The 14,325-nt window shown below is 31.2% G+C and overlaps 1 protein-coding gene across 1 annotated transcript; it reads right to left on the bottom strand.

Annotated features, from left to right (window-relative positions):
• Positions 1-687: 687 nt before the first annotated feature.
• LOC150101541 (cytochrome P450 2J5-like) lies at positions 688-12,532 on the bottom strand. The gene is made up of 8 exons (XM_090400832.1): positions 12,321-12,532; positions 8,139-8,266; positions 6,873-6,979; positions 6,161-6,462; positions 4,381-4,496; positions 2,239-2,491; positions 1,558-1,745; positions 688-866 (listed from the first exon to the last, which is right to left on the bottom strand). The coding sequence occupies exons 1-8, from the start codon at positions 12,530-12,532 to the stop codon at positions 688-690; spliced, it is 1,485 nt and encodes a 494-aa protein (XP_090256958.1).
• Between the last annotated feature and the right edge of the window lie 1,793 nt (positions 12,533-14,325).

Below are 14,325 nucleotides of genomic sequence, written 5' to 3'. Positions count from 1 at the left end.
TATAAAAAGTAACAACTGCATTAAAAAAATCACCATATTAATGTCCGAGTACACAATCATACAATATTATGTAATTTTTATTGTTATTACAGTTTTGTTTTTAAATAAGCAATATCGAACAGTTAATTATATTAATTATTCTAGACGCGTTAACTGCACCATTTTATTGCTGGGATTAAAAGGAAATTGGTTCTATAATAGATAAATAAGTTTCATTCATTATCAAAATAGATTTCAATATTTTGGTAATGATGGTCTTAACAACGCTAGTTTTTTTTTTTTATTAATTGAGTTTTTATGATTCTCTGCAGTCATTGTTTACCCTTTGAAATATTTATAGGATTCATTAGAATTATATATATATTTTTTTCAAAGGAATTCCTACTAGAAAGACTGCAAACATATCGCAAAATTTTAGTATTGCAGTGGACTGAGTGTAAAAATCCGGAGCTCAGCTTTACGGAAAAAAACGCAGAATTTTTTTCAACCCACATGAAATATTTAGTAACTGGAATGTTGTTAACACTAGGAAGCAAATGTCCGTATACCAATTAACCACATTTCAAATATATAAACTTGCACTATGTTTACAATGGAGTTCAAATTATAAATTTTTAAAATTTAGATTATCTGTGCACATTATTATATTTAAATTTCATTCACATGTTCCTTATTGATCACACACTGTTATCTTGGTATGAAGCACAGATTTTGTTTTATAGGCATAAAGAAGGTATGTAGCATGTCGAGGTTCAAGTTTGGTTTCCCTCCGTCGGGTGATTTCACCACGAAGTGTTGTAATATTGAGGATGCGTACATGAAGATACTCATATTGGCAGCACCTTCTCCAGGACAATTTCGTTTTCCTATGAAATAAAGGGAGAAAAAATCATGATTTATTATATTTCCTGATCATTGAAGACAGTAAAATATCAACCTGGATAAAAGTAGCCTTCACTTCCATAGTCATACATATATAGATTAGGGGGGGTAGAACAAAAAAATGAAATAAATAATATATACTAGCTGTAAAACTGTAGAATGATCTAAAGTAGGCAAAGTACAATAATTAGCTGATGCATGATTTTATTTCACAATGCTTGTTGGCAGTCTCGTTTCCTAAATCAGCATGCTGATTCTGGGGGATACATTCTTCCAATTTGTCACCTTCCTGTCTGCTCACATGAACATAAAATAATTTAAAATTTTGCATAGTTATTGAGATCCTATCATTCAGAATACGTATATGACACAAAATAAATCAGTCATGATTTGTCTTTCTCTTTTTCTTTACAGACATGGACACAACACACTAACGTGTCTGTTGTGTGTGTGTGTGTCTGTGTGTGTGTGTATTTAAAATAATATATTTATTTTGAAGTTATTTCAATAAACAAAATTTTAAACAGTGCATTAAAATTTATTTTCTTAATCCTTAATTTATTAATCTTGATTACACAATTGGAAGGAAAAAAATAGCATTATACAAATTATCAGAGTAATAAATTATTTAATAAAATACCAAATTAAACTATAGAAAGGTCATTAAAAACGTACCTAAACTAAATGCTAGAAAAGCATCTGACTTGAGAACCGAAGTTTCATCTTCGTTAAGAAACCTTTCAGGACGGAATTCTGTGGGATTTTCAAACACTTCAGGGTTCATGTGAGCACCATATGTGACAGGAACCAAAAATGTTCCTTTTGGAATAAAGTGGTCTCCGATTATCGTGTCTTCAGAAGTACTAAAAGGAAAAAGAAACAAAATTGGTTCATTTTAAATTCACTAACTTTATTTCACTCGGTGTTAATATTTATTTCACTTGAATTATTTAATATAATTGCTGTTAAATTTCTAGTCTCTGCGAGATGAACTTTTATTGTTCGAATAAATTCAGAAGAGAGAGAGAGAGAGAGAGAGAGAGAGATGACCCTCTATAATTCATTACTATCATAGAAGACCGAACAAGATGATATTTGAATCTTTCAGTAGTAATTCATATCCATAGTTTATAACTTTCGTGTTATAAGACAGTGTCTCTTTAGTTTTAATTTGTTACGTTCGTTATTTAAATAAACATTTTATCTTTATAATTTATTTGAATGTATATAAACCTTCAAATAACTTTAGATGCCTGCAAAGTTCCTTGTTCCTTGTAGTTTCTAAAACAAATGAAAGAATAATTTATCACAACTCAATAGAATAACAACAGTAAAGTAAGAAAAATTAATCCTCACCATCGGAGATCTCCCAAAGAAGTGATAGCCAATCGGATAGTTTCTCTAATAGCGGCAACTGTATACGGCATTGATTTGTGGTCTTCCCAGCAAATATCTTTTGATTTACCTGTCACACTATCTATTTCGTTTTGAATTCGTCGTTGGATTTTGGGATTATCAGCCATTCTAAGAAAGAACCACTCAAGAACAAGTGCTGATCCTGCTGCCCCTCCTATTAGTAAACCTTGTGTATTGCCCTTAAGGGATGAAACTGAAACAAAAAAAATTTTGTCCTTCAGATATACCCTTATAGAAATTAATGTACATAACTATTGATATTATAATCCATTTCACTGCCTTTGCTTTTCGCAGATAAATAAAAAAATGCCTTGCATGAAAGCATAAAATACTGGATATACTTTATCTATTATAATGAATAATTTTAATTAAATTTCTAATTAAATTAAGTATTTATTTTAATTACTTATTATTTACTAAAAGAAAGAATATTTATTTAACATTGATTAAGATATAGATACGAATTAATTACAAATTATTGTATTTTAGTTTATAGACTTGGGAAATTGAGATTTGACAGAGAAGGCAGGACTACGCGGTGAAAAATTTAAAGATCATCACTCGCTATGTCTAATCAAGATTAACATCATCTAGGTGGAGGTGCAAGTCCACAAGTACTGCACACCTCTGCACTGGCACTTTGCTTTTCGACAGCCGAGTATGCTAGCCTTGTTTGGGAAAGATCATCACATGTCAAAATTATTGCCAAGATTCTTAATGAAACATGTCGGCACATTGCTGGCTGCCTTAAGCCTACAAAAATTGACCACCTATATTTACTGTCTGGTATTGCACCTATTGCACCTCCTCAAATTGCACCTCCTCATATTGCACCTTCTCACATCAGAAGGAATACACAGAGTAGATATGAGCGGAAACAACAACTAAATGATGAATGGCATCCTTTGTATGGACATGTTGCAGTACATAAGAGGCTAAATAAGATGAAGGAAAAATTTTATTTACTCAGTGGAACTATTGGTTGATTCCATAAAAGCTAAAAGGTAAACAAAGTGGTTTGTCTGGCATTAGTGAAATAGTAGATAGAGGCAAAGACAAAGAGAAAGTGACACGTTTATTGTTAAACCTAAATGCAATTTTCTATTACAATTTCCTAATCAAATCATGATATGATATTCATCAACACAACAGAAAACTGTATATATCAGAAATAAAGCTCTTCCTGTGATAAAGGATGTACAGATATATTCAATTATTATTTTGACAGCAAAAAGTACTTGTAGGCGTTCGGAATAGCCACTATAATTTTGAATGAGTATAGTTTGAATATTAAAAAAATCTGTTTTATACTTCACACGGAGAATAAAAACAATACTATGAGTAAAGGTATAAAATGAAATAAAATTTGGCATAATTTTTATTTCCTTTCGTCCAAAATAAAAGAAATTAAAAATAATTACTTGTTGTAAATAATTAATTCCCTGTAATATAAAGCATCTTGCAGGGGTGGGATCCCCTAAGAGAGCTTTGATATTCTATTGTTAGTCTGAGCTTATATGTTTCTAAAGGTAATTTATTTAAATGCAATGAAAAATAAATATCTCCAGCTTCAGTTAGCGGACATGTCTATTTCTGCGCACTTCTTTGTTTTCTTTTAAAGAGAGTCACAGAGAAAAATTCCATATTGATTGAAGTGATTACGCAATGCTAACGTCAAGCATGTACTAATGTAAGAATTTTTGCATTGCATCTCGACTGTAGGCGTATCTGAAACACAATAGTGTTCACAAGCCCGTAACGGTGTGCGTGTATGGAGGAGGGGATGTTTCCTATGCAGGTGTTTTCAAAATCGTCGAATTTTTGCGAACTGTGATGCGATATATAGAGCAGCGTAGTACTGCAGGTAAGAACAGGTGATAAACAATCCAGAAATATGATTTTTAAATAATAAACGTAACTTTTTTCATTGACTCCTGGCTCCCTTATTCTGATAGGTGATGTCACACCTAAAGACCAAACTTGTATTGATTCCTTAAGTTGCTGCAAAATTTTGGACACGCATTAATTTTGATGAAGTGGTTATAATATATATATATATATATATAAATTTGTTAGTATTACCGGTAAGAGATGTGTCCACCTTTCCAGAACGATTTTCCATTTCATTTAGATACAGACTTAGGAAATCTTCATTCGTTCTGTTACCAGGATTTACTCTTCGTTCCTCTACTTCCTTTCTGGAATGAATTGTAATCTTAATTAATCGTAATCTTAATTCTGCCATTGTTTAATTATAGTTATAGAAAACTCGATGTCCTTAACTTACTATTCTTGCACAGTCTAACAAAACCTAAATGATGCGGTTATCAATTTACGAAGTCGCTTTAGTAAATTCATGTGCTTGATCTTTAAACTTGCAAAACAAAAGGACATTATCTCATTAATAAAAAAATATAAGAACATCTCACATTAAAATGTACAATTTTTTGGTTTTCCATATTTATTAGCAAACATAAACATTTAAGTAGTAACCAAAAACTTGAGTGACCACGATATTGCTTATATTTTAAAATACGTTGAAATAAAACCAGGTGTGTGTGTTTGCGCGTTCATGTGTATGTGTATATGTGTGTGGGTGCGTGCGTGTGCTATTTTGAATTCATGCATCTGATAGTTAATGTTAATTTTCATGAAACTGTATGATAGCACCATATATTTCAACTACGTAGTATGCTGTGTAAATTACTATTTGTCTGCCTGGACAGAATCCAAAAAGGCTATTTTGCAATTTTCTTCAAGGATGGGTGGTTCTATGACATCGTGAAGAAAACACAAGTCATATTTGAAAGAAATATGCATCGTAATATTTAAAATGGCATTATAAATCGTTTTTAACATTTGTTGTGAAAGAAAAGTGTGATAATATTCCCTATAACAGAGAAGTGGGAAAAGTTTACCATGCGATTTTTTTTTATTGTGGTTTGTACTCGCTAAACGTTTGTGAAAATCTATAGTACATTCCTACAATCTGTGGGATAAGGGCTACTATGTTTTCAATTTTTATTAATTTATATATAGTAGTTACAAACCACATTCAGAAAAGAAAAAAAAAAGAGAAAAGAAGATTATGTATATATATATATATATATTATCCTGCTTCAGAATCTTTGCTCAAGAGACCAAATCCAAATATCGTTCCATTTACACCACTTCAGGCTCTAATATGATTTCGCACTGGACGATGAAATTCATCTTTCGCCCAAAGACAATCTAAAACATCCACACCTTGAGAGGAGGGGGGGGGGGAATTAAAACACATACTCTTCTGTTTCTTGGAGAGCAGATACGCTACTTCTGTGTCAACTAGTCTGCAAGAATTGGCCTGAAAGGCTTGTTTTTCTGGAATGGATTCCATCTTTTCTTGATTTTATCGAGATTATATACTTTACATATTCTTCTTAAAAATAACAGAAACGGATTTTCGACACACCGAAATCTCAACTACTGCACAAAGCCTAGATAAATCCTGAATTGAAAACTTTCGTTAAAATCAGTCCAGAAAGGTAGGATGAATTTGCACATGCGCTTATGATAAACTATCGTACCTGCTTCATTACTCAGTTAAATCATCCCTCATTCAGCTGGTTTTCAAATTCAAATGATTGGTTGTATAAATACCATCAAGAGTATTTCGCATGGTTGCTTATAACTTAGATTGGATATTGGAAACATCCGATCCGAGAAGTATTCGACGTCCACTTTGCACCATCACGCCAGCAATATATGAGTGACTGGTCAGCTTTGGAATCAAACCCATGCGTAAGCTGTGCGTTTAGTTTATGTCATAAATGTTAGAAATTAAAAAAAAAATGAAAAAAATGAATTTTAACCTTTTACTTACTCTACCAAGTCGCAATATTTTTGAAAAAGGTGTCTATCTTTATCAAATTTCATCCATCCTAAGAATCGGAATAGCTTTAGAAGTATAGGGAAGTAAATTAGCAATGCAACCTCACCGAAGTATCTCATGAAGGCGTCTGAAATTTGTGTTAAGGTAGGCCACAATGGATCATCATAAGGTAGCCTCTTTCCGAATATCATCAGCCAGGCAGTGTTAAGATTAGCTTTCTTCAAGTAATCCTTATAATCACATGGTTTTCCATCGAAGCTGTGAATTATTTCCAAAAGTTCATGGATGTCTTCCTAAAAGTAAAGATTCAGTTTTAATAATATAGTAGGGTTCATTTATAGAAAAGCCATTTAATTAAGTACTCAAGTAACATTTATAATTGAGAAGTATATTACATACTGTATGAAGAATTCATAATTTGTTTTGGAAGCCGCGAATTATGTTTTAAGAGTGAAAGAAGACTTTTGCTGTTCTTCGAATGATACAAAGATTTTTGCTTTGATAAGCTTCGACAAAGACAGATTCTTTATTGATATATTAACATATTTTCTTCTTTTTTTTGTCGTAGAGGTATTAAGATCCTACTACAAATAATTATTGAAAATCAAACAGAAGAATGTGGTTATTATTGAGAAACATTTATTACTTTCACAATAAACATTAAAAAGTAATTAGTAAAATGATGGTCACTTTATTTACGCACATGAACTTCTCTGGAAAACGAAGACTTTCCTAAGCCAATATTTCTCATTAGATGCAGCGAAACTCTTCTTTGCTCCTCCCACTCCTTTCCGTTTTTTGTGGGAAACCCTTAACAAATAAGAAAGAAAGAAATAGAAAAAAACATTATCTTACTCTAATTTTAGTTAGTTCATATAAATAAATATTTCATAAATTACTAGAGCCTTTGGTGAGTGGTTCAGTGGACTGTGATTACGGCAATTAATTATTGTTTGCTAATATAAACGAAAGCTTAGACTCAAAAAGTAAATCGTTTGAATGGGAACCTTATCACTTACTCCGAAGATTGTACATTACTGATGTCATGGAAAAAACAGTAATGCCATGGAACCCACCATTATTTATAAAGTCCATGATCATAACAATTTTCACTAATTATCTGCAGAAAGACAAGATAACTGTTGATGCATTCGAATCTCCAATAAAACAAATCTAATTATTGATTGAAATTAACCTTAACTGTATTATAAATTAGTTACTGGAAATCTTAATAAAGTACAACAGGAAGAGATACGGTAGTAGTAGCAGTAGCGTTATTATGGAACAACGTAGTTTCCTTCTCGTCTTCCTTCTCCTACGGTAGGTATTTATGTCTGTAGATTGTGTGTGTGTGTGTGTGTGTGTGTGTGTGTGTGTGTGTGTGTGTGTGTGTGTGTGTGTGTGTGTGTTCACAGTCAACTATTTAGCAGGAAAGTCGTCGATGCGACAATTATCTAGTGACCAGTCAGTAAAGAAAATAGCATAACATAGTGTGTTCTGAATTAATTTAGGTTTGTGCTACGTTTGGACTAAGCTTAGTTAAAAAAAGCTTCTTCAAAGAAATTTTATCGTTTAACTCTCTAGAATTTTTATTACTTTCTGTTATAAATAATTCACAGATGATGTTGCTTACTCCACAAGGAGGAAAACATCATTCTGTGTTATGCCGTCGTTGTATAAACATGATTTACACGTTTATTCACAATAAACGTGTAAATGTAGCTGACTGTCGTGCAACAGCACTATTCGCTCTCTGAAAAAAAGAGAACAGTGAGGAATGTTGCCATTGAAAGTTTTACCAATTACTGCCAGAAAACCTGATCTATCAAATGCATGAATCAGGAGTTATTTAGTCGTTCATGAACATAAAAAAGCAAAACTAACAACTGTGTTAAACTGAATCATCTGATACAATAAACTATGTAAAGTCATGAAGACAAGACTTTTCTTTTGTAAATTTATTACGTACCAAATCCATGTGGAATTATTGCCTCATGCCTTCCTGGTGGACGATCTAAACAGTTTGGGTGTGCTAAGAATTCTCTAATTGCTTTGTAATCGCAAAGGATAACAACACGCTTTGGTCCGAGACGAATGCTAAGGAAGAAACAAAATAAGCAGTATATATCTTTATTCATTGCACTGATATATATATATATATATATACGATTGCATTTTATAGATATATGAAAGTTAAAGAGTGAATAGCGCATTGACGCTAACTGAAATTTTTCGTTTGAACCAAAGAAAGGCTAAAATAACACATCTTACTTACTTATTTATACACAAATTCCAATCACCTTCGAGTACAGTCCCCAAAGGTTCTCTCAGAAAACGTTTCTTTCAGTAGATCGTCAACACCCTTTCCCATTGTAAATATGGGCAAAAGGTTATAAATTATATCTAGAAAATTATATATTAAACGTTTATCTATATCGGTAACCTAAACACCTCAGTTCATATGACAAATGAGAACCTTCAATTTGATTGCTCTACACGATTAGTCACACCCATTAACGACTTCTGGGTGCTATTGTTTCAGCGCACACCCTGCCTCACCTTCTCAGCGGTTTAAAGCCACTGGCATGCCAAGAATTTGACCAGCTGCAAATCTGTAAATCTGTTTGAAGGACTCAAAGGTGCCGTGTTTTTTACCACACAACCCTTAGGGGATTACTTAACAGATATAAATTTAACAGGAATAAATATTAAAATATAATATCCGTGATATTGCTATTCCATGGGTGTACACCGCACACCTAGTACACAGTTATTTACGTCCCTAATGTATTTATATGTATATATAAAAATATTTCATGGTTCATAAATATATATAGCTTGGGTTGTCATTTGTTAATCAGACTAATAACAAGCAGCATTTTTTTTTTTTTTTTTGAGAGGTTTTAGCCCCTCGCTGTCTCAGAAATGTTGAACTATAATCAGTTATATCAGCTGTTTTTATCGGAAGCCAATAATAAAATCTCATGAACTAGTGTACAAAGCCGAAATATTTTTTTAGATCTTCAGTACACAGGTAACAATACTTGTACTAGAATCTCTGTTGAAATATTCAAACTGTTTTTATTATGTTATTTGTAATGTATTATATAAAAGAATGTATTATATAAAGTTTATATATAAGAAGGGAGCAATGCAAATGACGACGACTCTGAAGAGAGTATGTCATTGTTAATAATTAATAATATACAAAGTTGAATTCTTTTAAGGTGAAAATGTTTTCTCCCTATACGGATTTTTGAGATGAAACTAAACTAGAAAACGAAGTATGTGAAGCTTTACAAAAATGCTAAACATAAATTTTTCATAATTCAGAGAAACGACATAAGAATGAGAGGAATGTTGCTTGACTGTTATTAGTCATTTCAAAGAGTTATATGAATAAGTGTTTCAAGTCCCTTTAAAGCTTATGTTTGTTATTAATATTTCTTCATTTTCTATTTTATTTATTTATATTTTATTCATTCTTTTTATTTTATTTTATTTATTGTTAATAAATAAACGTAACTATCTATTTTTGGTTTTTTTTAACATTATACATTATAGATATCACGTGATTCAGAGAAAGGACACCAGGGTAAACGGAAATCTAGTAGAATATTATACATTGAAAGATAGATAACAGGTGTTTTTCGTCCCTTTAAAGTTTTACTTAATAACGCCATTTTTATATTATATTTTTTCTTTCTGTATCAGGGGTGGGGAACCTTTTTAATATCAAGGGCAAAAATTGCTAAAAAAACTTCCGCGGGCGGCTGTCAAATTTTAACTCATATATAGTGCATGTAGTATGCAATATAAATCTCAATAAGTAAATGTGTGCAACATTCTCATCTGATATGGTATCTTTTAATTACAATTGTATACACATATAATTATAACAATCAAGCAAAGGCTATATTTAATTTATTTAAAAAATTATATTTATTTTATTTTAACTGAGAACTTTATTAAAGCAATAATAGCATAATAAATATTTCATCAAAGTTAATGAAACTTACCTTTAATCTTAAACTTTTTAGTGAGAAGGCTGAAACTGCTTTTTTTTTTGTGAAAGCTTAGAAATATTATCTACCCTTGATGAGACGGCTACTCGTAGTTCATTGGCGAGATTTTCGTTAGTGAGTCTTGTGCGAAGGCGATTTTTGCCAGACTTAATTTTGAAAGAAAATTGCTCCCATTGATAAGTAGTAGAAAACTGAGAAGCTATTTTCAAGGCATTATTTTTAAAAGAAGGGAATTTTTCAGAATGAATAGATTTGTAAAAGTCCAGTATAGTGTCCAATATCTCAAAGTGTTATCACACTGCAAATCAATCAACTCTTAATTGCAAGCAATCGGAAGCTTTCTCAGGGCATATATCAAAAGGTGTTTCAAATATCTGTAACTCAATTCATTGATTTTTATATCTTCAAATCTGCTTTGAAATTCATTTAAAACACTTTGACACTCATCAACATATTCACTTGTTGATTTTAGATTGTGTTCTCTTAATTTTAGAAAACGTGTAAAGCGGTTTTTTTTTCAGTTGGGTAAGAAATAATTGAAGCATCGATTCAAAGCTCTTGATATGAGTGAGCAAAGAAGTCATTAGCTGATTGGGGCCTTGTAATGCTAAAACCACTTTGAAACTTTTCATCCTCCAATTCTTTAATGGAGACACCTTTAATGTCCAAGAAAATTTTCACTTCGTCTTTAAGTTCATAAAATCGCTTGGGCATTTGAGCTCTACTTAGCCACCTAACTTCACAATGGTACAATAAGTCCCCATATTCGGCTTCAAGGTCTTGCAAAAATTCTTTGAATTCCTCGTTGTTCAACCCTTTACTTTTTATCAAATTAATGGCCTTTGTTACTACATTCATGACGCTGTTCATCGATATGTTTTGACACGCGGGAAAATATTACGACGGTAATTGGGAAGGAACCAATCAGAGAGAGTCTGAGCTTTGCCCGCGAGAAATGCTCCTGATTTCTTTTTATTTTAATTTTTTTAATTTTTTTATTTTATTAATGGTTGGTCTCGATTTGATGGTTGCCAGACGTATATCGACCATATTTTATGTAATATAGTTATTTTTGATTTTGTATATTTAATTATTTAAATTTAAATAAATTTAATTATAATAAATTTAAGTTATTATAAAATTTTATTTACATGTACATACGAGTACATCAGCAAAGGGGCAAATTGAAATAGACTCGGGGGCGAAATTTCGCCCGCGGGAGAGAGGTTCCCCCACCCCTGTCCTATATTGTTCATTTTATATTATATTATATTATATTTATTTATTTTAATAAATAAAAGTAAACTTTTTTAATCAATATACTTAAATATTTATTTTACAGAAAATAAATGGAATTTATTGAATACTGTTGTTTATATCTGTAATTAAACACTTATGAATGTTGAATGTTGAATATCATGCAACAATACTTAACAAAGCGTGTGTTTTGTGATATTTATAACAAATATCTTTGTTATAAGTCTTGGGAAATAAATTCAGAGAGTTATATTTATAGAGTTATCCAGAGTGTCGACTGTTTCACAGTCGCAAGCGCAAACTTATTATTAATCAGTGATGTTGTAAATAAAAAAATGAAATCAAATTAAGAAATAAGATTTTTCTTATTTGAAACAATAACTTTTATTACAAAGTAAAAAAAAATTAATCTGCCACGAACGATATCGTATTTATATGTTTAAAATGACTACGCTTAAATTTATAATTGCAATATTTTATTATAAATATAAAACAATTATAAACATTAGTCATTAACAAATCTTACTAAACATTTCTGTTATTGCAAAAAAAAAAAAAAAAAAAAAAATGGATAGCAACAAGTCAGATTTAAACTCTTGAGAATAAAATAATTAAAACAGATTATTGCAGAATCATATTTCTTTTCGGATTATATTATGGATATCATTATAATATCTTAAATAAAATTATAATATCTATAATAAAAATTAACATTTATTTCATCTTTTTAAAATTAGAAACTCATTTATATTGCTGCAAAGGCGTGTCATTTTGTTTTTACAATAACGTAAATTTTCATAATGTAAATAAAAGGTAAAAAAAATAAAATAAATAAAATGTAAAATAATATAAATAAAATGCAATATTACCTGAATACGTTCCCGTATTTTTTGGAGAGTTCGTAAAATTTCAAATGAGGCGCTTGACCAAATAAAAAGATATTTCCTAAAAACGGAAGTCCTGGTGGACCTGGAGGAAAACTTTTCGGATTTCTTGACGTTTTCCACACGAAAATCACTACAAGACTTATTACAACCGAGAGAAGTAATTGCTGAGTGGAGAGTATTGTTTCATAAAACATGCTTGCATTAAGTGTGACTTCTCACTGGGAAAACATGGAAACGAAATTGCTCTGACACTTTAGCAGTTCGCCCTCGATTTCACAGGCTGGCCCCACTCGACTTGTGTTTTATCTCTTATATCTGTTATTTTACAGCGAAAAGAATTATATCTTATATCCAACAGCAGTACACGTAATAATAATTATAAAACACATTACAGTAAGTGGTTCCATCTACCGTTGTTTGGTAAGTTATGCAACAGTGTTGTTGTTCACCACCAGATGACTAATATAAAATTTGCTGTAATTGTAAAGGTATAACATTCTTCCTAAGAGTGTAGCAATACTTTTATAATCCGACCATATAAGCGATAGCTCGTGTTGGCACACTGCCAAGAAGTGTCAATTCATGCTGAAGAGGAGAAAGGAATAAGGACATGAACGAATTGATCAATAACACGCGAAATAACGTGCTTTATAGGTAAAATTTCCCACTGTTACACAAGTAAAATATTTACCACTTTAAAAACTACAATGATCATAAAAGAGAAGTTAATTTTACGACTTGTAAAATAAAATAAAATAATAAACAACTCATCCTTCAATAAGGATTGATTACCCTATTATCGGAAAGGATTTTCTGTCTGTTGACATGCGCAGAAGTGTCGAAGAATCTCGTATTACATCTTATGACCAACAGTAGTACAGGTAATAATAATTACCAAAAACACATTACAGTCAGTGGCTCCATCTATTGGCGTTTTGTATGTTATGTAACACTATTCTTCACGCACCAGATGACTAATATAAAAACTGCTGTAATTGTAAAGGTATAACATTCTTCCTAAAAGTGTAGCAATACTCTTACCAAGGATACTGCAACACCCTCGCTTCGACATTATATAAGTAATATAAAAGAGCTGAGTTGGGTACGGGCTTAATGAAATTTTGTGTTTGAAATATTCATTATCAGAAAATCCTAGTTTATTTTAAATCATACCAGTTTTTGGTGAAATTAGGCTTAATACTGACAATATATGAAGTGATAAGTTAGAAATGGTAACGTGCAATGGACTGCATAGCATTTTCTAGATTATCTCACTTTATCCATGAATGGAGAAAGTGAGATAATCTAGGTCTAGAGATAATCTTTGTAGTGATGTGACATTAACGAATAATGCATGTATTTTTTATTATCTTTGATAGCATATCCGTTTCAGATATTTCAGATATAATATATCATAAATACATATAAATATAAATTCAACTGCATGATCTACTACAAGCTCACAAATGATGGGCCCAGCGCTCCCCCACTCCAACCCCCAATTATCTCCAACACAGGCTCAGTTCATCGACCAAAGAATTTAACAGTTAAAAGTAATTATTATTCGTTATTTATTTAATAAATTTATTTGGTTTAATCAATATGTATTCATTAATGAATAAATGTATAACTAATTAAACAGTAATAAACAAATAAACAGTGAGTCAATAAAGTTTTTGAGAAACAGAACCGACTTTTAAAAAAAATTACTTTTTTATGTTTGGAATGTGTAAAAATAAATAAAAAATAGGAACGTATTTTATTCTGATAGCGAATAAGTGGGGCTGTTTAGTCCTATGTACCTCTTCGTAGCTTGAGAAGTAATCTCTTTCCAATATTAGCCAATCAGAGAGACTATCAGTAATTTTAAACGGCATTCGTCGAAGAGACGACAGACAAGTGCCACCACCTGGCGTCCCCAATATAATATATTATTATCTAAAATAATGGAGGGTACACCGTGAATAAAATAATTAAAAAAACACAG

This window comes from Typopeltis vanoorti, chromosome 11 (assembly GCF_054136105.1).
Source record: "Typopeltis vanoorti isolate ZY-2024b chromosome 11, IOZ_Tvanoo_1.0, whole genome shotgun sequence".
NCBI lineage: Eukaryota > Metazoa > Arthropoda > Arachnida > Uropygi > Thelyphonidae > Typopeltis > Typopeltis vanoorti.
The sequence above is the reverse complement of the archived record's forward strand: the minus strand, read 5'-3'. Positions and strand labels throughout refer to the sequence as shown.

Bases quoted from the DNA above. Each gene is read 5' to 3' on its own strand.
- LOC150101541 (XM_090400832.1), bottom strand. From the start codon at position 12,532: ATGTTTTATGAAACAATACTCTCCACTCAGCAATTACTTCTCTCGGTT. The intron at 8,267-12,320 runs GTAATATTGCAT...TTTCTTCCTTAG, and splicing joins AAATACGGGAACGTATTCAG to CATTCGTCTCGGACCAAAGC. The intron at 6,463-6,872 runs GTGCGTAAATAA...CTTTACTTTTAG, and splicing joins CGTTTTCCAGAGAAGTTCAT to GAAGACATCCATGAACTTTT.